This window comes from Cydia splendana, chromosome 5 (genome assembly GCF_910591565.1).
Source record: "Cydia splendana chromosome 5, ilCydSple1.2, whole genome shotgun sequence".
In the NCBI taxonomy this organism is placed as follows: Eukaryota; Metazoa; Arthropoda; class Insecta; order Lepidoptera; family Tortricidae; genus Cydia; species Cydia splendana.
In genome coordinates, this window is record NC_085964.1 from 22,155,183 (window position 1) to 22,181,883 (window position 26,701).

At 37.1% G+C, this 26,701-nt stretch overlaps 1 protein-coding gene across 2 annotated transcripts in view; it reads left to right on the forward strand.

Moving 5' to 3' along the window:
* LOC134790908 (SUN domain-containing ossification factor) overlaps window positions 1-26,701 on the forward strand; it is an 81,994-nt gene that overhangs the window by 52,622 nt on the left and 2,671 nt on the right. The window contains exons 1-2 of one of the 2 annotated variants that reach the window (XM_063761904.1): window positions 16,478-17,096; window positions 23,559-25,548. In XM_063761904.1, coding sequence (XP_063617974.1) covers window positions 17,005-17,096; window positions 23,559-25,548 — 2,082 coding nt within the window. In that variant the 5' untranslated portion in view covers window positions 16,478-17,004. Of the gene's footprint in view, window positions 1-16,477; window positions 17,097-23,558; window positions 25,549-26,701 lie in introns of those variants that run through there. The other variant, XM_063761903.1, reaches the window with a different exon arrangement.

Sequence of the window (26,701 nt, forward strand, 5' to 3'; positions counted from 1 at the left end):
CTGTGTCGAAAGATGGGGGTAAATTTACTGTGACTACAAAATTGACTTTGACAATACGCCTCTATACCAAATTCTCTTTGCTACTATAAAATAGGTACTACCAGTTAATAAAAGCGATAAGTGTCTTGCAAATGGTATGATTTTATATATGTTAAAGCAGTATAAAGCGAAGCCATTGCAAAGTCCCGAGCAGTTTAAAAACAATGAATTCCGCTCTCTTTTTGTCGGTACTCGGTTACAGATGTGCATAATTCTTTACCATCGTATTTTCACAAACGCACGAACGTGTTATGCTATTTTAGTCACTCTCAGTACAAAAAGTACTTAGGTTGACTGAAGTAGTACGACAAATACGAACGTCTGTATGTTACCACCTTGGGTGCGTAAAATGCTTGATTGTCATCGAATTTAATAGGTATATGTATCTCTGTTGAAGTATTCACTGATACAACAGATGCTAACTAACGCTAATATATTGGAATTGGATCCCATGTCCAATTATAGCAATAGAAACCCTGCCATATCCTTACATAGACTCATACCATCGGTTAGAGCCTTCCACGGAATGATTTAGGACTATGAGTACTATGACACTTACAACGCACTTATATTATTCAATTCAATACCCTTTGAATTCAAATGAGTTTTGCAAATATTCCGTCAAATCCCTGTCCATTCTGTGCTTCTGTGTAAGGTGCAGCAATGTCGACTGCGAGGTAATTTCAACTAATCGTAATATCTTCCATGTTTTACATTATTAACTAGAATCACACACAACACACACAGCACATCTTTTTCGCTATCTGGACGTATATGGCACTCTAGTTAATAATGTAAAACATGGAAGATATTTCGATTAGTTGAAATTATCCCGCAGTCGAAATTGTCCCGCTGCACCTTATATCGGATTGACACTTCAATTTATTTGTAGAGTTAGACCAAGACAAGTCTGCAGTGATTTTGATAGCCCACGCAGTGCAAGTGTTATTTATACGTCATAATTTCATAGAAGTTTGACGTTTAAAATGACACTTGCACTGCGTGGGCTATCAAAATCGCTGCAGAATTTTCTTGGTCTAACTCTAGGTACGTCTTTTCTATTACACTCCTTTTAAACCTGTGCTTAGAGTATACACCTACTAGTTTTCCTGGTTCAACCCTTTCTTATCTGGATATTTTATCTGTTATATCAGTTTTTCATCAATTGATCATGGTTGAATGCTGAGTAACTATTACAAGGCGCTTTTTAGGGTTCCGTACCCAAAGGGTGATAAAATAACCCTTTATTACTAAGCTTCTGCTGTCTCTTAGCGAGCTGTATTTTTACAAGCTTTTATTTAAGTTGTAATGTTTGTTGTTCGGGTCAAATCTTGTAAGCTAAATTAGACCCACTTCGCATTATTCCATTGGGCTAAAACTTCACATACATTATGTTAGTTGGGTGATAAAGCAAACATAATATGGTACGGTCGGTGCTGACGGTGCTCCAACTTACGTACCAAGTAGCCACACTATTTTTGTATAGAAAAGTGGATACTTATGTTAGGGAACCGACTGTACCATCGAGCTGATTTGATGATGGATACAGGAGGTGGCTATAGGAACTTTGTGATAAAACAACGCAACCTAATTGTAAGTATTTTGTTTGTTAAAATCGCCTCGATGAGCATTAATTACCTGTTGAATAAAAGCATCAACAATGAAATTTTGGACAACAAACTTATTCTAAACCATAGATGTAAGTAAATTGAGGAAGATATGGTACCAGGCGCACGATTGTGAGCCATTAAATATAGGTTCCGGAACCTATATTTAGTTAGTCGTATGGGTGACGCCAACCTGTCAAGTTGTCAAAATAGTTGGATCAAATTTTAGTTTTGTCAACTATGAATGTCACACGTTTACATAAATAAAAGGTCATTGTTCTAAATTGATGTGTTCTTTCTAGTTAGCATAATAGAGAAAAGTTTAAGTTATGAAAGTTGTGTGATTTAGTACCTGTTGTAGTTTTATGATGTCATTGTTCTATTATCTTAACATGCATGAACAATTTTTACACGTGAATGCGATGGATTTCTCAATAGTGACCCGTATTACAACTACATAGCTTATATTATTCCTTACAGGTCTCAGTGTCATAAAATTTTATGTTAGGTATACAATTGGCTCCATCATCACTTGGTTAATTTATGTCAGAATTAGCAGCAAAAAGTACTTATTGCTTTATTTCTGCAAGATTACTTACCTATGTAAGTTATTTAGTTTATTGGGTGCAAATATTTTATTATCTTTTAAAAGGTTACAATCAACAAATTTATAATCTTTATTATCACGGCCAATTTTTATTTTCATCATCATCATATCAGCCCTTTATCGCCCACTGCTGAGCATAGGCCTCTCTTCTAGTAAGCCACTTGTCCCGGTCCTGAGCTAATCTCATCCAGAAGTGACCCCCAATTTTCCGGATGTCGTCCACCCAACGAGCCAACGGACGCCAGGCGCTTCTTTCATCCGAAAACGGTCACCATTATTTTATGTTTCATTGTTTTTTTTTATTTTAAGTTCTACTATCTTCTGCTCGCGACTTCGTCTGCGTGGAATGATGATGATTGATAAAAACTGCCCTGTATCCTTTCTCAAATTATATCCAAACCAAATTTCATCTAAATTTGTTCAGCGGTTTAAGCGTGAACAGACAGACAGGCAGGCAGTTACTTTTGCGTTTATAATATTACGTATATATAGTAGGGATTTACTGATTGTGTTGACTTCGATTTTACTGTACTTTATATACTTCAAATATCTACATTACAAGATTTACAAGATCTAGCTCCGAGTTCTACATCACGTTTACAACTTACGAGAAACGTAAAAGCATCGTAAAATTCGCTAACTGTAGGTTTGTTGATGGATGCCTGGTGTAAACGCACGCTTACAGAAAACTGGGTCAATGTTTGCGTTACTGAAATGATTCTTTATCCAGTCAATTCTGTTGCAGTTTTGATGGTTTGCAGTCTTCCTGCCTTCTAAACATCTGAATGTAGTTTTATTGAGACTTTATATTTCAAAAAAATTACTATTATTACATCTTATTATTTTGTAGCTCTTTTGCTTTATTGAATTTTTAGTTTGTTTCGTAATACTTATATAGGTATGCTTCTTCGAACTGTTCGACAGCATTACCAACTGGCACATTTGTAATTTTCTTTTCTATAGCTTTTGTAAATAATTTTTCGGTTGTCGGAGTAATGTTTCGGATACGGCACGGTTTTTTAATCTTACTGTCTTTCCTATTCATACTGTATTTCACAGAGTTCATGCCGAGTCCGTGGATTACCTTTTCACTTAGGTACAACAAAGTGTATAATTAATTAATTATTCGGAATCACTACCTTTCGCGGGTTGTTCCTATTTAAAATTGACTCTGATAATATGATTTTCGGGTGATTTTCGGAATTTTCGACTCGAAATTCATTTTAACTGATGGTGTTACGTTCAGATGTTCATATTATTTGTACATTTTTCTCTCTGTACCGCCTTTCTTTTATTAACTGAGTTGTGGAATTCACACCTCCACCCATTACGTGACATGTGGGCATGTGACAATTACGCAAGTCACGGAACCGTTTAATTACATTAAACGTAATTAATGTAACTAGCGCTGTACTGTAGAAGTTTTAACAGAATAACAGCGTGCAGGGAATATAAGCAGTTTTATAAATACTTTCGTGTAAATATGTTATTACACAGTCATAATCATAACTCACTGTAATTTTACACTAATTTGCCAAGTGGATAGATAATTCGTAAAATTTGTCGGTTTTCAATAATAAAACAGCGGTAACTTCGTCTAATGTACCGAAAACGACGACTAGTGATGACTTTCCTTAAATTAAAGTATGTGTCTGTTATAGGTGATCCTTTTTAATGCAGATGGATAAAGTGTATTTGGGTAATTCCAAATACCATAAAAGGACTTTAATGTCTAATTTCTATTACCTTACCCTTACAGTCTTGAATACATCTTATACAAAATTGTATATGAAGCAGGATGAATGCCCTCGAACTCCGAAGATATTCATCCTATAAATAAACCAGATATAATTATATCCCGACAGATACGTCCCGCGGGATAAAACGTGCTTCCTTATACATCCTTTTCGATTAGTTCATCTGTAACTTCCAAGCTTTTGCTATTTTTAGAGACACAAGGGACACGCTTTGTACCTACATACAGTTGTAGTGCATAATGCATAAGTAATTATTTTCCATCGTATTTTCACGAAAACGTACGAACGTGTCTTGCTATTTCAGTCAGTCTCGGTACAAAAACTACTGATGTTGACTGAAGTAGCATGACAATACGAACGTTTCCGAGAAAGTCAATATTAAAACCCGGATTTTGTGTTATTTAAATTATTAAAACATTTTTTTTTGTTGTTATAAACCCTTTCCTTAATAGACGAGCTCCATAAATTAAATCGAATTTACATCTTACTTTACGACGTATCTGAATATCCCTCGTAAGCATGAGTCATCAATGGACAATAATAATCAGGTTGAGGTAGGTCAATAGGCTTGGTTCATTCACAAAGGTATTTTGCCTTTGCGTCGTCGGCCATAATTGTTTTTTTCGTGCAGCTACTAATGTATGGTTTGCATACTTTGACAATTACTCAGTAACCTAAAATTATTTAAGCACAGTTTTACTTTCCATCTAAAGTAATCTAAACATACAAGTTATATTGTCTTAAAATTATCTTCAAGTTCTTTTTAGGGTTCCGTACCCAAAGGGTAAAAACTGGACCATATACTAAGATTCTCTGTCCGTCTGTTTGTCACCAGGCTGTATCTCATGAACCGCGATAGCTAGACAGTTGAAATTTTCACAGATGTATTTCTGTTGCCGCTTTAATAACAAATACTAAAAAGTACGGAACCCTCGGTGGGCGAGTCCGACTCGCACTTGTCCGGTTATCCGTATCCCTACTGTACATGTTTAAAATGTCTAAATTTAATAGGAGGTATGTTAGTATGTATTATATCTTTAAATTGCGACTATTATACAACTGTTGACAGAAAACTATTTATAGTTAATAATAAATACGAGATAATATCGACGATTGGGTTATTAATATCCATTTCATTTTATGACGGCAATCAGTGTCAGATATATATGCGTTATCTAACTCGCTTGCGTTTGCGAAAGGGGGAAGAAATTATAAATTAAACACCGTCATTACGGATTTATATTTGCCTAATAATTTAAATATTAATTACAAAAGTGTGTATTTTTTCTGGCAGTAAATATTTTTGTGTAACTTTGCTGACAAAAAAAGGCCTGGAGAAGGAGTTAGATATGAAAACTGGCAACGTCTTCTAATTTATTTACTTTGAATTGTATATTAAAATCTAAATTGCGTTTTTAATTTAGCATAAAAAATCAATGCGTCTGAGTCAGCCTTGTTCAATAACTATTTCAAATCGATAGCGTACGTAAGTTCTCGAGATCTGACAGACAGAGATGTGACAGACAGACGGACGGAGTTGCACCATAAAGTTCCTTTTTACCTTTTTGGTGCGGAACCCTAAAAACAACACATAATATGATTAAATGTTCCAGGTTGTGTACTTTTTACAGTATGGTCTCTAATAGACATGTTAGTCACCCTATTTATAACTTTCATGACGTTCGACGAATATATTTTGCGTTAATTCTAGACTTTTTCCACAAATTCATTTATTTATTTGAATTCTAAACAATAGTGTGATTAAATCGGTACAAACACTTATTTATCGATAATATCGATTTAACAAAACAGTAAATTAAGTTGCAACCGCTAACTACAATGTCTGCAAACATACTATTTATGGCTTTGTTTCCTAGTGCTTTCGCAATACCCTATCAACTACACCTACAATGATATCGCATTTGTAATAACAGTAAAAGATGTCTATTAGTTCGTGGGTCTTATACACCGTGTTTTTTTTTATTTCCGTTAATTTCAAGGGTGCATTCCTGAGCTTAAATCAAGTAACTTTCTCAAAGACACCGATGTTCTAATTAAGTCCATTTCGGAGATAATCTATAATTTTTTTTTTCCTATAAGGCCTCTACAAGCGTGTACACTTGCCTTAGGGCCGGCTTACATATTGATTAGTGTTTAGAATGAGTTCATACATTTGCTACTAAACTTAAGTACAATCTCGGTCGATTGATGTACGAAATGACATTGATATGTCACAGATTTCAATTGTTTGGTTGAGTTAAATGTAATGCCCGTGTTACAACAACGCTATATGCTACATTTAATTACTTTTAAACAAAAAAAAAAAACAAAAAAGAAAACAAAAAAATTTTTTTTTTTTTTAAATTAACTATGCCATTTAGTTCTTATAAACGTACTTAACTATACCCCGAAGTTAACGGAATTCAATAAAAACACGGTGTATTGTATAAGGTGCTACCTTATTCGTTGCAGATATTTATACAGCTGATAGTACTCGGTTCCTGGAGTATATGTAAGTATGAAACATTATAGTTTTTACGATGTTTTTTTGGAGAAAACTGAAAAACTAATTTGCTACGTAAAAACATCCTTTTAATGTGATTATTAAATGTGAACTCATTGAACAGATTCTAGTACCTCTTTTACCTAACACCTTATTGTCTGGCCACTTCATCCTAATAACCTTTTGCAGTTTTCCTAATAATGAAATTTTTGTTCGGTAAATTAAAACAAAAAAAATATATTTAAAAGTTAAGTAATTGTTTTAAAGTAAAGTATCATCTGTTAAAATATCTGCAATTAATAAGGTAGCACCTTATATTTCTGCTACTGAATGTACTGAAATACATTTTGAGATTACATTGCATAAGGAGACAATGGCTAATAAATAGGTGAAATGGGCCTAAGTTCGTTACATTTCGCCCACCCGGCTGTGGGTGGTGTGTGGGCTTGATCTAATACTGGTTGCCATTCTGGTACCAGTGGTACCAGATAGATTAATAATCGTTATTAGTTGGTTACACAGAGGTCAGATCATTCTATAGCCAGTATAGCCTCCGCCCGCGATTTCGTCCGCGTTGAAGACGTGAAACTGCCTCTCAAGGGGCCCACTGATTACCAGTTCGCCGGACGATATGGATTAGATATGTCAGTGTCAAAAGTGACGTTTTTGTTTGAAGAAACGACATCTTTATCGTATCGAGACGTAATATTTGACGTATCTTAAAGCTCGAATCGGACAGTTAGTGCCGTAACACCACCCTAACCTAACGTCAACTAGACACCATCATATGTGAACACATGTATCTATCAAGTGTAAACGCAATGAGTTAGTATGCGCCACACAACACCCGTCCGGTTTTAGCACCGACTTCCATCCGGCGTCCTATTCCCTCCCCCTGCTGGAACATCGGCTAGACAGAGACAGATTTTGAAGTCCGTTATAGGTTTCCAGAATCCTTTTGCATTCCTTAGCCTTTGAATTCTAATTAAAAGTTTTATTAGTAGTATTTACGGCCCGATTCGAACAATGCTTATAAGAAGTCACAGCGGTACGATACCGATCTGTCAGTGTCAAAAGTGACGCTTTTTTTGGTTGAAGAAATAGAATTAGAAAGCAAATATGTTTGCCTTCTTCAGAGAAGAGCGTTTCATTTATTTTTTGCCATTTATATATATTGTGACCTTTTTTGCCACTTTTGTGTAATTTCTAGTCAGAATCGCGAGCCCTTTTCATCCTTATAGGAGAAAAAAAGTGTCCTAAAATTTTCATGCATGTTTCAAACTTTCCTTTTTGTTACCGCCATACAAGGTATAAGGGGAAATGGTAACATAATAGGAAAAAACTCTAGGACATTTTTTTATCCCATTAGGATCGAAAGAGCTCGTGATTCTGAGTAGAAATAACACAAAAGTGGCAAAAAGGTCACAATATTGTATAAAAATGGCAAAAAATAAAAGAAACGCTTAGAACACCCTCAAACTTTAACAGAACCAAGTTCCTGGTACAAGAACGTAACCTCACGATTCTATAATTGTGTTATCCAATAGATTTAATCAGTGGCGCTGTTACACTTAGCCAAGTGCCATTATATGCGCCCTATATGGATAATTACGAAATCTTACACTTTTCCACATCCAGCTCCAGGTTGGAACCTGTTAAATGAAATTACTTTCTAAATGTCATATATTATGTAATTAAATTGAAAATACAACCTTATTTAAAGCAGAATATGGTTGAAAATGTAGAAGGTATGAGTTTTTGAAGCAAAGATCACTTGCTCAATAACATTTATAAGTATATCATAGACAAGTCCCGCTCACTACGCGTGGGCGATCCAATGCAACATACATACATATTAATTTATTATTTTTTTTTATTATGAGAGCGAGATTGCATTTAAGTTGCGTGCTTTTTTACGACGTTTGCGTGCACAAATGATAAAAGTTAGTAATGAAAGTAAAGTTACAAAAACAAACACGGTATTATTAATGATCAGACATCGTAAATTTTATAGCATTTTCGGTGCAGCGGAGTGGTGTTAACGGAATTGGTATAAACAATTTCAACCCTAATGATTAATTAGCGTTACTTTCGTTAATATTAACCTTAATTTACCATTTCGTTTTTTTTTTCAAACAAGGAGATTAGGTACACGTTTTTAAAGGCGCGCGCATGTAACACCCCTGAAGTCGCAGGCATCCATAGGCTGCGATTACCGCTTACCATCAGACGTGCCGTATGCTTGTGCCACCAACCCAACGTGGTATTAAAATAGTGCGGAGTTTATAGGAGTAGTCGTGTGTGCTGAAACGGTATATCTAAATGACATCGGTATATCACGGCCAGGAACTTGTTTGGGATTAGAAATACTATTAAGCTGCTTAAATGCCTTCCAGGCAGGTTTCGAAAGGTTTATTCAGCAATATATTTGTACATGATAAATCATAAATCCTGTCTTTCTCGTTCTTCATTCATGTCAAACTACCGTCATGCTGGTTGGTATGGAATTCAGACTTTAGAACATTTGCCATGGAACATCGCACAACGAGGATCAGTGACTGAAAAATTAACGCTCCGTCTTGAGCTGTACAGTGACGTCACGATGTATTGCCATTTTGTTAGGAGCGTTTCATCATGTAAAGTCCGATTGCGAGAGTTTGGCCTATCATTTCTGCCTTTTTTTTCTGAAGACAATGAGTGCCGTACAGACATTTGATCCTCAAAATAGACCTGATCGACTGATACCATTAATAAAAAATTGTCAACTACCCTATTGTATTCCTGGTGGTATTTAGAGAATGTAATGTCGTATAAAGTTAAGGGACTAATCGCGAATGGATTCGGTAAGTTTCAGTCATTTTCATTAAGACTAGGAAAACGACTTTTTAATTGCGATGTTGTCACAGTGTCTAGGAAATACTTAAGTACTCGACAGATCTCAAAGCGACAAACACTATGAAGCCCAATGTGACAGTCATTCAAAATTTCCTCAGGACTTAGAATTTATTACTTACCTTCTCTTCTACTAACTACCATACCAAAATGCTCAGCAGACCTGACCAACATGTGCTGCAACTTTTACATATTTTTAATTAAGGTTATGTTGATTTGATAAATAATGTTTCGCTCAATGCCCAACCTACTCACACGGTTCCCACGCAAGGACAATTCACAATTTAGACAACAAATGCACATTGTCAGTTGTGCTGTCTTTAAATTTATATGATTGATCGAAAAACTTTAATAGAATTCCGTGAACTCCAACATCGAGATAAACTTAAATCCTTTTATGGAATCCTTTGATTTGATTTCATTTACCTCCTCTACAATTGCCAAAGTATTTGAGTTACAAGATCGAAATAAAATGATAGAATAAATTACTCCGTAAATTGAAAATTTTGCCTAGATTATGGTATAGTCGAGCTGCTGTTGGAAGCATGCCAAAGGCTTCGACTTTAGATAAACTAGTTTGTGTTGGGGGCACTCTTTTCTGATGTGCAAGCTAAGCTTATACTCGTATAGAGATCCTCAAAATCGCTAGTGGTGCTTCCAACTTGTATAAAAGTAAAAGGTAGAAGTTGTTGAGTTGAAACTATCGATAGATTTTAAACTCATTGTTTCGATATATGAAGTCTAAGACAATTTAGTATTTCAAATATATATTTATATGGATCTGAAAAAATGTAAAGAAAAAGAGACGTTCGATACTCAATGGTTCCTCCAATGACAATATTCTATAGATACAAAATGATGTACAGTCACCTGCAATAATAGTTTACACTACGAAGGCCGCAAAAATATCTGACGCGATCTTATTTGTAGAGCCATAAAGACTATAAAGTGTGTGTTACATATTTATGCGGCCTTTGATGAGTAACATATTATTGCAGGTGACTGTAACTCAATGGTACGAAAACAAGTAAGTAGTACAGTCATCTGCAATAATATGTTAAACAAACAAAGGCCGCAAATATATCTGACACGATCTTATTTGTATAGAGCCATAAGAGCGTGTCACATATTTTTGCGGCCTTTAAAGAGTAAAATGTTATTGCAGGTGACTCTACCTCCTCGTACTTTAATCTGTCATTGCTTCTTTCTTATTCCATTTGCAATTTATTATATTAATAGCCAAGTTAATTGCTATTGGAGGTCCATTAGTTATCTCTGTTGTACATGGCATGCCGTTTAGTATGTATTGGGGCTGCGGTAAAGAATAGCTATAAATTGTTTTAGATGGGTTCAATTGGCTCGTAAACAATGTTTCTACGCCCTTTTGATCAACTAGTTTCTCTGTAAACTTGTCTTGTATGTAATCATCCGACCTTACAAGCCACAACACGCTTTCTGCTGCGTTTCTGAACGAAGTTTCGGTTTTGGCATAAAAAATCATGGTTCGGCCGAAGCTTATGTTTCGGTCAAAAACCTGCCGAACATTTCGGCCTCGGCAAAACGGTATTTTCTGTGTGGTTCAAATCCGGGCTCGGATACTGGACAGCTTTGTCACTTTTTCTTTATACTCTGTATCTTTAGGTACAAAATAAAAGTAATCAAATAATTTAAGAATTTTCGGGTAGTAATAACATTTATTGATTAACCAACCAAATACAAATCACCTGGACCTGTCACTGAACGACCTGACTTTAACCTACATTATTTGATCATGTAATGTTCTCATCTACCCTCAACTGGCTTCTTAAGCCAGGTTGAGGGTAGTTTTTAAATACCTAAAGATAAGATACAGACTATAGTGTATGACATTTAAGGTCTATTAGGGTAGTTCCAACTACTTAAGAATGTCGGGTAATTCCGAAAATAGAGTAATTCAGTTTATGATTTATTACTCTCGAGAATTTTCCAATTCAACATATTCCGACTGCATCTGACAATGAACTGTCACAGCGCCTATAATTGGCATGGCGCGCGAATTGGCCAATAGTAGGCCGAACCTGTCTGGGTCTGCCCACGGGGGCCGTTGCACTCGAGAAAGCTTGCCCTGATATGACAATATGGCGTCGCGAATTGTGGAGGGTGTTTTGATTAGGTTTTTCTTTTGTTTTTAGATCTTGAAAGATCAGTGGGTAAATACTGTCAATTTAGACCGCGAGCCAGGAACAGATTTCCACGACCAATCGCCTCCCGGGCGAAAACTCTTATAGTCGTTTACGGCTATAATGAACCCTCGTAGAAGTCAGCTGCCGCTTCAATGGTGGGTTAAGGAATGGCCGCTTGAAACTTTGTCAGATGATAGTTTAGATGCTATTGTGAATAAAAAATATCGTCGGAGGCAAACGAGCAGACGAATCGCCTGATGGTAAGCGATTATCGTCGCCCATTTGTAAGTGCGTTGCCAGCATTTATGATAGCAGTACGCTCTTTTCTTGAAGGTTTGATGGTCGTATCGGTCCGGAAATACCACTGTGGCGACAGTTCATTCAACAGTTTAGCTGTGCTAGGCAGGAAGTTTCTGTTCATTATATTGTTATTGAAACAGTGATCAAAACATGTTAAAAAGCAAATTTCGCAGGATGTTTGATGTATCTTTTTTAATTCAAAACCTTTCATTCGAACAAAATTGCAGTGTCCTGTGTGCATGTGTTTCGTGTTTACTATCCTAAATAATTTAAGTTGGTTTTGTTTGTATCATAATCATTATCCAATCCTGCTTGCGTTTTATGAAAAACGTGAGACGATTACATATCCTATAATTTTCTCTGACCTAGTTAGATATGCGACGAGTTTAATGCAGTTAGGTTAGGTTAGCGATCATTTAGCTGGAACGTGGACGTAACTCATTAGCGCGCTGAATTTAAATTACTTAGGTGTTGCCTATGTTTGTAGGTGGCCATTAAAAAGTTTATTTAAAACAAAATGATACGCGCTTTTATCGACGACTAAGTGTAAGTACTTTCCTATGGGCATTTATCAATTAGGTAGACTGTCTGGCGTTTTTTGTTGAGGAGTTCCTTTTTTTTTAACTATTTTCCAACTATCATATTTATCAGTTCCATATTTATTTGCCCACTCAAATCAGCTAAAAATTAAATATCTAAATATTTAACCTTTCATTATGTGTGCCGTGGCAAAAATCATGGGTTCAAACCTCGGTTGTGCTGTGTATAGCAGAAAAATCGTTCTCGGAAAAAAATCAAAAAGATAACTGAGAATTCGGTCGGGATTCCTTATACTTACTCCTTACTCCGATCCTTATACTCAGACAAGAGGTTAAATCAAATGTAATAAAGGTTATACAGGGTGGCCAAAAAATAAGTGCATTCCCGTTGCCAGGGAGGTTTTGATGGGATTATACTGAGCAACTTTTACTATAAAAGCAACCCCGAAATCACGGAATAAAAATTTACCCTCCCATAGAAAATGTACCAGCCAAAATGTAAAAGTTGCTCAGTATAATCCCAAAACCTCCCTGGCCACGGAAATGCACTTATTTTTTGGCCACCGTGTATAACAAAACACAAGTGCATGATTTAACTGCGTCGATATATTTAATCATGTACTTATTAACCACTGCGCTTTGGTCATCATTATAATAATCACCATATCGACATGTGTAAGTGCAGCTATTGGTATTTAATGATCATATCGATAGCCGTTACTAATGGTTAATTGCAATTAGTACATTAGCTATTTCCACGTGATTAGCATTAATATCCTTATTAGCCTTAGATCTAATGCTAAAATGCATATCTACGTTAGAAGTTGAATGCCAAAAAAGGTCTATTAGAACTGAGGTTTTTTAAAAATTCCTAGGTATTGTCACCTTTTGTCTTGACTTTGTGGCTATTAGGAACCTAATCTTATTATAATAAGTTTTGTATTCTTTTTTTACCACTACTGCGATTTCTCATTTCTGTTTTTTAACTCTTGTTCACTTGATTGTTGCTACCTTCTCTTTTATTCACCTCTCTAGCGACCCGCCCCGACTCGCACGGGTAAACCTTAACAAATTATACACCTAAACCTTCCTCAAGAATCACTTTATTGATAGGTGAAAACCGCATGAAAATCCGTCTAGTAGTTTTTCAGTTTATCGCGAACATACGGACATACAGATAATCAGACGCGGCAGGGGACTTTGTTTTATAATGTGTAGGTGATTAAGCTTATCGTCAAGATTTGCTTTCATCACTAACTTGTAATTATCTCTTATCATCTATTTACCAGCGCTCTTGTTCTCCCTTATTCTTCTTACTTCTTAGAACGTAATGCCTTTATCAGTCCAATTGAATTCCCTACATTATCAGTAAGATTTGTTGCGTAACCGCGAGCCATGCGCAGGAGTCAATGCGCGCACGAGTGGATAAGTATTTAATGAGTGTGACGTCATATGGACGCCGGCGTGTGTAGTATGGATAAATAGTGTAAATAAGGCTAGTAGTAGCAATAGATAATGTATAAGGATTAAAGAGCAGCGTCCCGTTTATCGCAAACAGTTGTCTATTTTACATTATAAATAAGTTTTCGCAATGCTCGGTTAAAACTTCTTATGAATTGTGCAAGATTGCACAACCTTTTTGTATAAATTTACCTTTTTTACGTATTTTTGTCTATGTTTTTGATACCTTTTGTCTATTATTATTTGTCAGATTACATTATGTTTTTCTCGCAAATCCAGTGCCTTTAATTACAGCCGTAAATAAAATTATACCGATATTTTTATCTTTATTTTTTCATTTCAATCCGTTCGAACATTCAGATATCATAAAAAATTGAATGCTGTTGTATAATCTAACCTAAAAATATAATCACAAATGGTAAATATTGTAAATAATATGAAAGTTAACATTAATGAATTTGAATTGAACGCAATTACCTATTATATATTATCGATTTTTCAATTAACGGTATTAGAGTTATATAATTATTCGACTTTCGAGATTTACATAATCGAAAGTCATTGAAAATGGATAAAAGCTTGAGCTACATTAAACTTGTTGTTAATCGATATATCACACGCGTAAACACACAATATAAATATGACAGACGGATATACAGACACACAAGTATAATTTAATTATACCTAGGGGTTTGTTTTACTTTTGAGGTACAGAACCCTAAAAAGTAAGTTTGTTTGGTTTGCAACAAATCAATAAATATCTGCGTAAAATAATGTTGGTTTTATCAATTTCCGATAGTTTTGTTTGATATTTCCATATTACTGTATCATAGACCAAGAAAAGTCTGCAGCGATTTTGATGGCACACGCAGTGCAAGTGTTATTCTATACGTCATAAGTTCATAAAAGTTTGACGTTTCAAATAACACTTGTACTGCGTGGGCTATCAAAATCGCTGCAAACTTTTCTTGGTCTAACTCTAAGGTTTAATCCATTGACGTGTTTAATCGCTACAATCAGTTGAATAGAATCCTCCACTCTAATTACGTAACTAAGTAAACGACATTACATTCAAAGTAAAATGTCTTATGTAAATCCTTGGTCACAGATGTGTAGGTATACATTTTTCAACTTTATCTCAAGGCAATAAAGTGAAAAATGTGTATACATTTATGGCAGTTAGGCCGCTTAATAGTCTACGTCTACGATGCTATCGGGCCAATGAAGCCAACAATTGAATACGGCGTCGAATCGTGCAATGAGATAATTCATTCATTCATTCGCCTACAAGTTAATGAATTGGCGACTGTGCCTATTGAGACCGGAATCTTCAGCGCTCGCTTTAAAAAAAATGGTTAAGTGCGAGACGAAAAGTGGTTTAACTCAAAAATTCCTATTTTTTATAATATCAAAGACGCTCCTCTTTATATTCAACCCGAGTAATAATTCTACTACCTATTTTCATATTGGATTTCGTTTTGTGGGTTTCGTGATGAATCAAATTTCGCTTCATATGGCATTTCCACGGCAACGACACGCGTTTTCTGTCCCGGGGGCATTGCCAAGATGACAATCTTTCATAGAAAACGCCAATCGAAACTAAATAATGTATGGGAAAAGTCACTTTTCGCAGCATCTGTCATCCCGATACATTTTGGCGATTGTCACCTTGGGTAGTCCTAAAAGTAGGTGATATCGGTCGCACGTCACGTCGTAAGAGTTGAGTTAAATATCGGTTTCACAGACATTGGTTTTAGTTTAGGAATTTGTCTCGCGTTGTTGTTGCTTATATGCATCATTGCTATCAGTACTGTTACTCATATGCAACTTTGCATGGGCACATTATGAATGAATTCAGTGACTATGCAATTTTGCGGCTGGCTGCAAACTGCAACGTGATGCCTTAGCTCTTTTGTCCCCTAAGTTTATCACCGTAAATCATTCTTATTTAGAGAAGTCTAACAAGTGTGAAAGACTTTGCCGCGTTTGGTAAAAACACGGGCGCGTCATAAACGCCACACTGACACATTGTTCAGCCGGCAAAGAGTGAATGGGTGAATGTTATAAACAACCACCTCATTGTTCCGTAACACTTTCAGGGAATCACGCCATTGTTTCCTCAGTGTAACTCTACAACGTGAAATACATTTTTATACTAACCACAAAACTGTGTTATGAAAACTTCTTCGTTCCCTGAGAAACAAAAGTGAAATATAATAAACATTACATCGAACTTATGACACAAGTGAACACAAGAGGATTCGTATTGGAATATTTATGAATTTGTGAAATCCTGTGAAAACGCCATATTAAAACGAACGTCACCAATTTATGAAAGGTCATATTACAAATTTGAGTCTATGAAATCATTTAATCTGACAGAAAGTATTTCTAGAAAACAAATTGGGGAAAACGCCCGCATGAAAATTATACACGAAACTGACGTCAACGTACGAACCGGTGACCCTGTAGTTGTCGCCGACCCTTTTTGTGACGTCTACCTGAAGATCATAGTACTCTGCACGGGCCAATTAAGAATAAAAACACAAGATCGGATTATTATGTTCCCGAACTAATATACACAGGAACTATACGACTACATTCAAAGAATTGAAGCAAACACTCCATAATAAAAAACAAACTGATCCTACCATAAGAAAACAAGTCATTGAATATTAGTACCTTGATTAGAATCGTCGAGCAATAAATACTGGACAATAACGACCCCAGCAGAGAATAGAGATACCCATCTGTGTCGGGTGATAAGTGATAGATAGAGATTTGACCGGACACTCCGCATACAGAAGATAAATTGATATCATATCCTAACATCGTGACACAGAACTTAAGGTCCCACTGCTGACACTTGACTCACTAAAGCCACAGAGCATAGAGATAGCGGTGTTGAGCGATAGATGCAGTACGTGCAAACTTACGGTTACCAATATATCGAGCAGAAAATAAAGACCTACCAATACGAAAGCCATTGAGCGCTCCTGCTTCTTCGTTTAAAACCGTCAAACACAAGTCACTTAAGATCTGACTATAGCGCTTACCAAGGCCACGGAGCATCGAGGATAAGCAGTCGGCTGCGTGTGATAGGTGCACGGTGGCGCCAATGCGGCGGCGGCGTGGCGATGTCGCCGCCGCGGGCGCTCCTGGCGGGCCTGCTGGTGTGCCAGCTGCTCTCCTACGGTGGACACCAGGGGCTCACCAAGATATTCTACACGTAAGTACTGTTATAGTCTCTCTCTCTCTCCTTGGTTGGTCCCTCATGTCTGAGGATCGTGGTCAGTATCAGGGTTGCATCTGGAGCGGATGATCTGTCTTCACCAGTTTCTGTCCAGCGCGTCTCTGACGACCGTGTAGAAAGCAGAGGATGACGAGTCTTTAACTTGATCGGTCCATCTTATTGGTGAACGACCGCGTGATCTGATGTGCGTGACTGTTGACGCGTGATCTGAGGATTGGTTAAAAAAAATGAATGATTGGGCGGTGTGTTTTGAATATTGACTTTGTATTATTTATGTTTGGGTAGAAAACGGAACGGTAACTATTCCGGGTATAATAATTGAGTTTTATATGTTAATTTTCTAATGCAATTTTCACCAATAGGTAATCAAAACTATAGTATTTTTCAAACCGGAAGGGTACGCTGACAGGTGTCATCTTCATACAAATTATAATCTAAAAATGTCAAATGTCGCAAAATTGTATTGAATTGACATATTTCAGCGTAGCTTCCAGTTTGAAAAAATCTTTTTTTTTATTTTTATTTAAGCCTATTTGAGTGTTCCACTGCTGGGCAAATGCCTCTCCCCTTAATTTCCATAACTCCCGATTTGGTGTTTCCTCCGGCCAGTTATTCAGGAAGCTATCCAGGTCATCCCGCCATCTCCGTTTGGGCCTGCCACGTCCACGTCCCTCTACCGGCATCCACTTGGTGGCTAAGCTAGCCCACCTCTCCGGATGCATGCGGTAGACCTGACCGGCCCAGAAAAATTTGAAAAATACTATACTTATATTTAAATATTCGATCGTTTAAATTGAATTGCTTAAACATGGCTGCAGTGCAATAAAAAAAACGAATTTAATGATATAATGATTAACATTCCTAGTTACTTCACCATTGCATGCCATAAATTAAAAAAATAAAAAAATAAATTAAATTTATTTATTTAAAGATAACAATGGCCCAAAATGGTTAGTAACGATTATGATGAAAAACTAAGTGTTAGTGGAACAAAATTATAAATCGACAAACACACACAGACAGCAATAACAATAATAAGTTATCATCACCTAGTAGCGGTTAAGACACGTTCAAAATGCCGCATTATGGGTGAGTCGTATCGGCCCGCTACAGTAGCCAGGATGGGGTTGGAGCTGGCCCGTATTCTGCAGAGCAACGAGGCAGTTCTCTTGCGTATTTTGCCTTCATAAAATTTCATAAGTGTTATATTCTGTGCCTGTTAAAATCGTGCATACGTACTGTTTGGACGATTAGAAATTTACAGGCAATTATCGTTTGAAATATCCTCATAACGCAAACTCGCGTGGTAAAAATAGATATTATGCATAATTATATCGACACGGTGGATTAGGTTTGGGACATGAGCAATTATTTATGCCTCATTTAAAGTGGCGCAATTGTTGCGTTTAGCTTACATAATGTTCGTCATCCCCTTAAGGCTAACTGCACACTCAAGTAGCCTTAACATGACTAAATTTAGCTAGCTGCTTAAAAATATGCCTTTACAGACACGTCTTTTTGCAGTCTTCACGCAAATAGCTAAATTAAGCCATGTTTTAATGTCGCTTAACAATATTATGTCTTTTTGCGGTATATTCGCAGACAGCTAAAATTAGCCATCTTGTAAGGCTGCTTAACCCTTTGAACGCCACGCCTATCGTGCGCGCCGCGTCACCATGAACCTTGTCTGCAGGAAGTTGGATATTGGGTTGTAGCCGCGCGCGTCTGTTGACATCTCTGGCGGTCTGAGTGTTAAGAATCTTGTTTATGTTCAGACAGATCGCAGAGGCTCGTCCGGATCTCACGGCTTGTAAACAAGTGTTACCGCTGTAATACATAAGCATACATTTGTCAACAATGTGTTATCGTGCATTGTAACTATGTTCGGTCCGAGCCGAGAACATACGAGTTCAAGGTGATTGAACGGGATTTATGATATTAACGGGAAATGTAAAACTCCTTCAATGTGATAAATATTTACTATACCTTAAGGTGGCCACTGACGAGCCTTCCAACAGTCCAAATAGCGTGGCTGCAATCCAAAATCGGTCCGTGAATGTCAAAAACGTACAATGTTTAATATTAGGATGCCGTCCATTTGGATGAATCCATTGTAACGGGATCCATTTGGAAGGCTCGTCAGTGGCCTGCTTAATGGACAAATCTTATGTACAGCCAAGTGTTAAAATATGGGTACACACTTCATACTAAAAAATATGTCCCATAGCTCTTATGTCAGCGAATTAAGAACTATAGGACATATTTTTGAGAAGTATATGCACCCATATTTTTACACTTGACTGTACTCACGTAGGCTTTTTGTTGTCTTTGCGGGGACGACGGCCAAGCAGGGCCAAGCCAGTAAGTGTTGTATCATTTCATTTAGTTTAGGTTATAATTATAACTGGCATTCATGCGTGTAGTGCAACTCCCTAGACATGGAGGTGCATGTCGGCAATCCGCGGGGAACGTGCGGTCATGACTTGGTCGTTCACCTTGGCTACAAACTTACATAATCCTACCTTTTGGTATTGTGCGGGTAAATGGTAGTACGGCGGTAGAATATTGAGAAGTTGCTAAACTACTCCTAAAAATACGTTTGATACCTCATTGGATTCGGAATGATGTCTAGAAAAGAGTATTCGAAGCGTTTATTCCCACATAAAAAATCTAGAGTTATTAACAAAAAAAGAGATACCTAAGGTGCAGGGGGCCAATTTCAATTTTTTTATTACATGCAAGTGAGGGGTTAAGAATGTTAAGATTGCAAAATGTTTGGAAAATCATAAAATAAGTATACTATCATTGAAAGGATGTTATTCTGCTCGAAACTTAATTCGCAAATACCAAGGCAATTACTTAATTTAAAATCACTCGAATGCTGGAACGCCGGTTGGCATTCTTGTTGAGCTGACGAACTAGTTTATAACTAGATTCTTATTTTGGTTAACGCCGTACGACCTATGTCTAAATAAGTCACTTAAGTGATACTTATAAATAAGTTTTTAACTCTCATGGTGACCGCGAGTCAGTAGCCTATTTTCATCGTAGGTTTATTGACTTTTAATATTTTTACAGTTATCTACTTGTGTTATTGAAACCGTGGAGATTACAGGCAGCTTTTTAGAGCTAATATAGGTAATTATTGTACTTATATATTGTTGAAATATGTAAAACTACAAAGGTTTAAATAAATAAATACTATAGGACATTTTTACACGAATTAACTAAGCCCCACGGTAAGCCCTTGAAGGCTTGTGTTGTGGGTACTTAGACAACGATATACCTACCTATATATAATATATTAATACTATATACATGGAAAACATCCATGACTCAGGATCAAATATCTGTGTCATCACACAAATTAATGCCCTTACCGGGATTCTAATCCGGGACCATCGGCTTCATACTCATAGGCAGGATCATTACCCACTAGGCCAGACCGGTCGTCAAAGTTTACCTATTTTCATCCACATTAGCACCCATGCCAGTAAAGCTATTGTGATTGTGACCATCGAGATACCAAGTTGGCCTATCTCTTTAAAATCTTGTCATATTAGAAGTAAAATAGATTTAAGTGATACACGTACAGTTGTGTTCGTTACATCTGCTTGTTAGAACCAATCTGTCACTATAGCTTTACTGGCATGGGTGCTAATGTGGATGAAAATAGGTAAACTTTGACGACCGGTCTGGCCTAGTGGGTAGTGATCCTGCCTATGAAGCCGATGGTCCCGGGTTCGAATCCTGGTAAGGGCATTTATTTGTATGATTGATGATACAGATATTTGTTCCTGAGTCATGGTTGTTTTCTATGTATTTAAGTATTTATACATTATATAAATATATCGTTGTACCCACAACACAAGCTTTCTTGAGCTTACCGTGGGGCTGAGTCAATTTGTGTAAAAATGTCCTATAATATTTATTTATTTATTATTTATTAATCAGACAGATCTTACGGACTCTTTCCTTATTCCTAGTACGTGTCGAATGTTAGTCGGAAATAAACACGATTGTGTCCCAGTCACAGCCGGAGCTAAACTCAACTAACATGACAATAGCCCGGACGTTGACTCCCACGGGATCTAAATAAATTGTCCGTCTGTACAAGTGTACAGTCAAGTGTAAAAATATGGGTGCACTCATCATACTCAAAAATATGTCCAATAGCTCTTATGTCAACGATTTAAGAACTATGGGACATATTTTTGAGTAAGTTGTATGCGCCCATATTGTTAAACTTGACTGTACAGTCGACGTCAAAGATATGTTTACACTTTTGCACCTTACTCCTTTGTAATAAGGCGAAAAGTGTAAACATATCTTTGACGTCGACTGTACATGAATATGGGCGTGATTGTCTCAATTGGCAATCGTTTGCTTTCGTTGCGTGTTATTTAATAGATTGGTAACACAAATTGTATTACTATTGCGAATGGTTATAATATTGAAGATGAACCACTTTGGTTTGCGTTGCTAGTAAAATAATTGAGGAATGACGACAATCAATTTAAGAATTTGTCAGCTGACAGTGCCTTGACATTTTTAATTTACTTAAGGGTGTTTTTTGCTGTGAAATAGGAACTAAAATGTATTTTTTCTTGACAGTTGTCATGGAGGCTGATCGTAGGTTAATTTCGTACAAAATATTATGTTCACGGCATTTTTTCATTTCTGGAGTGTTGGCAGAAACAATGTTAGTTAATACAAAAATTAGATGTAACCTACAAGTACTGTCATATAAATATGTAAGCTTTAGAGTGCTCACTCCATACATAGATAAACACTCGTATAAAATTAGTTTTAAGCGAGCTTCGCGAATAGTTATTTGTAATAAAATTTAAGCTTAATAAGTATTCACTTTTAAGAGAGTTAAAAACTTATTAATAAGTAATATATTTTACTATACCTACCGTACAACTTACCTATTATTTATTAAGTAAGGAAACTGATATATGTAGTGAGTAAGTACTCTCAAGCTTAATTATTTCTCTATGATACTGTGTACAAAACAAAAATATTACTTAAGCGTCTCTTATCTTATCTTATCGTTTTCGGGGGCCCTTGCGGATACACTTCGACCCATAGCGAACTTTTGTGCAATTACTCAATTACCCCCTAGGAAAGATCCGTCAACTACTCAAGAGTTCCCACCATCTCCATGTGCCGGATGATGGAGCTCATGGGTAACGTTTTAAAGTCCTTTGGTTCCAGATATCCTGCTCCAAAGTCCTTCTGTTTTTGTCTGGCGAGGGCGTGATATTCACACATTAGGTGTTTTACTGTCTCTTCCTCTTCGCCACACATACCTACGACTATCGGTGTTATCAAAGTGTCCCATCTTGGCCAGAATTCCTTTGACCCCGTAATGGCCAGTTAACTCCCCTGTTATGATTTGGATTTGTCTTTTGCTGAGTTTCCAAAGCTTTTTGCTCCAACCGGAGTCTACGCCTTGCATAAACGTCTCTTAGAAGAAGTCTAAAATTAAGGTAGAGCGGCTACTATGGCTCTCAGATGTAACTGTCACAATAATGTACATTGTTTTGTCACTCAGCTCTGTCTGGACTAAGTTACTGCATATTCAACACTTTTGTATGGAAAGTGCAAGTGTCACAAGATGTTCGTACTTTAGAAATTGCAACTTTCAGTTCTATATTGTATGTTACAAATAGTATGGACTGGAGAATTGTTTAGCTTAGTTTTCTCCGTATTTTGAGATACAAATGCAGGAATATTCAACAATAGGTCCGATAATATAGTTAAATTAAACATACGATAATCATTTACTTAGCGCTCCACGTACTTATCAGGAAGTGTGAAAGGTGCAAACATACCTATGTTTTTTGGCTTATATCAATGTAATAAGGTGCACAGTTGTATACATATTTGTGGAATAGCTTCTACTAACTCTTGAGCCGATATCTTCATATACAATAGCTGTAACGAATCGTGTGAATGTTTTCTTACTTGCTAGGTGCTACTGTATGAGTAGTTACTGGTCACGGATGGAAACTCATAACTTAAGAAACCAAGTCATAAATACGTGATTTCTATTTCAAATCATAACTCAATGGCTTCCGTACATTATATTTCGATATAGTTAACTCGTAGCCCGTATTAAACCAATTAAAATAATGCCCCTATCCATCTCGAAGGGCCATAGGTAATTGTAATATCCATAGAAATCGCTTCCAGCGATCAATTATTGTTTCCGCCATAATATACAGGACGTTTCTAATACTTTTCGGTATTTATATATCCTATTTTTTACTTGTTCAGAATATGAAAATAATTGCAGGATGTATGATTTACTTTGTGTGTTCTTTGCCTCCTTTGTTTTTAACTCTTCCCGTAATTATTCATGATACTTGCAATCAATCCAAAATACATTTCTACATAACATGTCAATAATGTTTGTTCATTTTGTTTCAGATTACCTGACACTGGACAACCTCCAATTCTCATCTCGCTAGTGGACAACGCTAAACTAGACTTGAAAACTCCCGAGGAATTGTTGTTCGTGAACGACTCCGAGCAGCACAACGAAACCAAGACCTTCACCATCGTAGACGGCAGCGAGGTCTTAGAAGAAAAAGAAGTAGAGAAGGATGCCGCGGAATCACACCTCGTCGTCAAAGCCAAGCCTATGCACGAGGTGCGGCAGACAGAAGATGCATTTCACACCACACCACCCCCTGAGGAACCCGCAGAATCTCAAACGGAGGACAATGAGGAAAAACCAAACATTCCATCCAAACCAGAAATGCCACAAGAGGACATACCCTCGTTCTCGGAGTGGGCGCAGAAACAGCTCGCAGAGGCGGAAAAGAAAGACACAGTCCTGAACCACTCGAGTCAACCTAGTCATAGCAGTACTAACTTTAGCAGTAAGAGCACAAAACTGCGGTCGAAAAACTACGCTTCGCCGTCGTGCGCGGCCAAGGTCGTGGCCTGCAACCCCGAGGCTGGCTCCGCCAGCTCCATCCTGTCCCCAAACAGGGATGAATACATGCTCAACACTTGCAACAGCCGCATCTGGTTCGTAGTGGAGCTCTGCGAAGCTGTTCAAGCGCAAAAAATAGAAATAGCCAACTTCGAGCTATTCTCGTCGACCCCTAAAGATTTCGCCGTGTACTTCAGTGATCGTTTCCCGACGCGCGAATGGGCCAGCGTCGGACAATTCACGGCTAAAGATTTGAGAGACGTTCAAAGTTTTGATTTATATCCGCATCTGTTCGGAAAATTTATCAAAGTCGAACTCCTGTCGCACCACGGCTCCGAACATTACTGTCCCGTTTCGCTGTTCAAAGTGTACGGGACCTCGGAGTTTGAGGTTTTAGAGAAGGAGAGCTCGCAACACGCCGCTCACATCGATGATGACGACGATGATGATGAAACCATTGACGTTCCCGCTGTTCCAGTAGCAGAAAAGGAACCTTCTAAAAACCTGTTTGGTTCCGCGCGAGACGCGGTAATGTCTATAATGAAGAAAGCCGCACAAGCGTTAGTCAAAACAGAAGTTCCTAAAAACGTTTCAAGCGAACACAACGACACGTCGACGGACAAAATGTACAAAAGGTGTTGCTCCCCCAGCCATATAATAGTTTGTGATAATTGTAGTGAATCGCTCTACAATGAAGTGTATGAACTGGTTAGTTGTAGTTCAGATAAACTGACTAATTTAGTGCGTCAAGTGTTCCTCCGTGAGACTCTGAAGTGCACCAGTATATGCCAGCCTTTCGGCTTGGACTTTAAAAGTACAAAGACTATCGAGTTTGCCGAAGAGCGCGTGGCATATATGAACGCATTGTTTCCCCCTAAGTATTTAGCCGCGTTGTGTAATATTCTCGCTATTAAAGAGAAAAAAGTAGTTTTAAACACTAGTTTCGAAACCGAATTGAATGTTACCTCTAATTTGACCGTTGACGAATCGCCGCAGAACGTCAGCAGTGAAACGAACTCCGAACAGGACGTGAAGCTAATATCGCTCAACAATGCTTCGTCGGACGAAGCCAACGAGACAGTCGAATCTGAAGAAAAACCTGTTGTAGTCGAAGAAACCGTTGAGAGACCAGTGCCAGTTGAAATACCAAAAGAGGAAGAAAGTGAAAATGAGCCGGTAGTCACGGATGATAAAATCGTCCAAGAAAAACCCGAAGAGAAACAAATAGAGAACATAGAAATCAAAGTTGATGAAAAAGATTATTCCAAAGACAGTAAAAATAAAATTGAAGTGACTACCGAGAAAGCTAAGGAGGTGATAATTCCACCCGAAGAAGGGAGTGAGGGGTTGATGGAGGAGGCGCTGTCGGACTTCGATCAGATTGCGGTGGACCCGACGCCGGGGCCGGCGTCGCAGAACCAGCCCCAGACCACGATCCAGAAGGAGTCGGTGTTCCTGAGGCTATCTAATAGAGTCAAGGTGGGTTTTTGTCTTTTCTTCACTTAGTTCACGTTACATTGCGTAGGAGAACGAGGCGAGTTAAAACTGTTGACATTATATGTCATACTCATAAATCATTTTGCAAGAATTATGTACCTATACAAGATTAGTACCAATCGATAGCCCATTTTTTCCACTTTTATACGACACAAAGTGTTAGTATAAACGCTTGCGCGACAATATAACTAAAACGTCAAATCCTTAAGTTTCAACTCCCCTCATACCGAGGTAAATTGAAACAGGGGTCAAGGGGATTTGTAACAGTAATTGATTTAGGGTAACTAAGGCTTGAACTATTAGGTCCTTACCTATGAAATTGGCGTTTTTGTTCATAGATATAAGTCTGATCCTAGTTTTTTTTTTTTTACAAAAGTACATACACAGTTACAATAAAACTACAGTGCACTCAATAAACAACGATTTTACATACAATTAATTGTTATTTTTTATTGTTAAGTGTTCAGAATTAAGCCTTGAAAATAGGTCTTTTCATGTGCTGTCGGTTCGAGTATTAAAATTACTTATATTTTTCTAATGGTACCAATTTTCAAAAAATGGAGATATTGAAAACATACCTTAAAGGTGTCAAAAATTACTGGAAAAATTTTGTTTGGTTTGAATTAGCCATCAAAAAAATATCCGCAAAATTAATTGTATGGAAATTCGTGTTTCGTTGAAATTCTCCGAACAAAACGCCAATTTCATAGGTAATGACCTAATATATAAAGACACAGACAATAGGTCACTTTAGTTTTCCCTTTTTTCTTCGTCCTTTTTCATCTATTTTTATCGTGTTTTGTTCCCATTAAAATGTGGAACCTTGACCACCTTTTTTGCTGACCTAGCTTCTTCAATAGCAGATAAATCATTTATAATTTTAGTATTATTGGTTGAAATATATTATTAGTATATTTTCCTTTCCTTGGCTGAACCTTTGGCAATGTTATGAGAATTCCTGATGATCACGAGGCGTTGGAAATGAACTTTGTGAAACCAGATTTATTGATATAGGTTATCTTCTAAACTAGGTACTAATTTTATCTCATATACATGAATTATTTAAATATCACAATACAATATACCTATATATAATGCGCTTTGTTTGATTTTAATTATAATGATATATCTACAA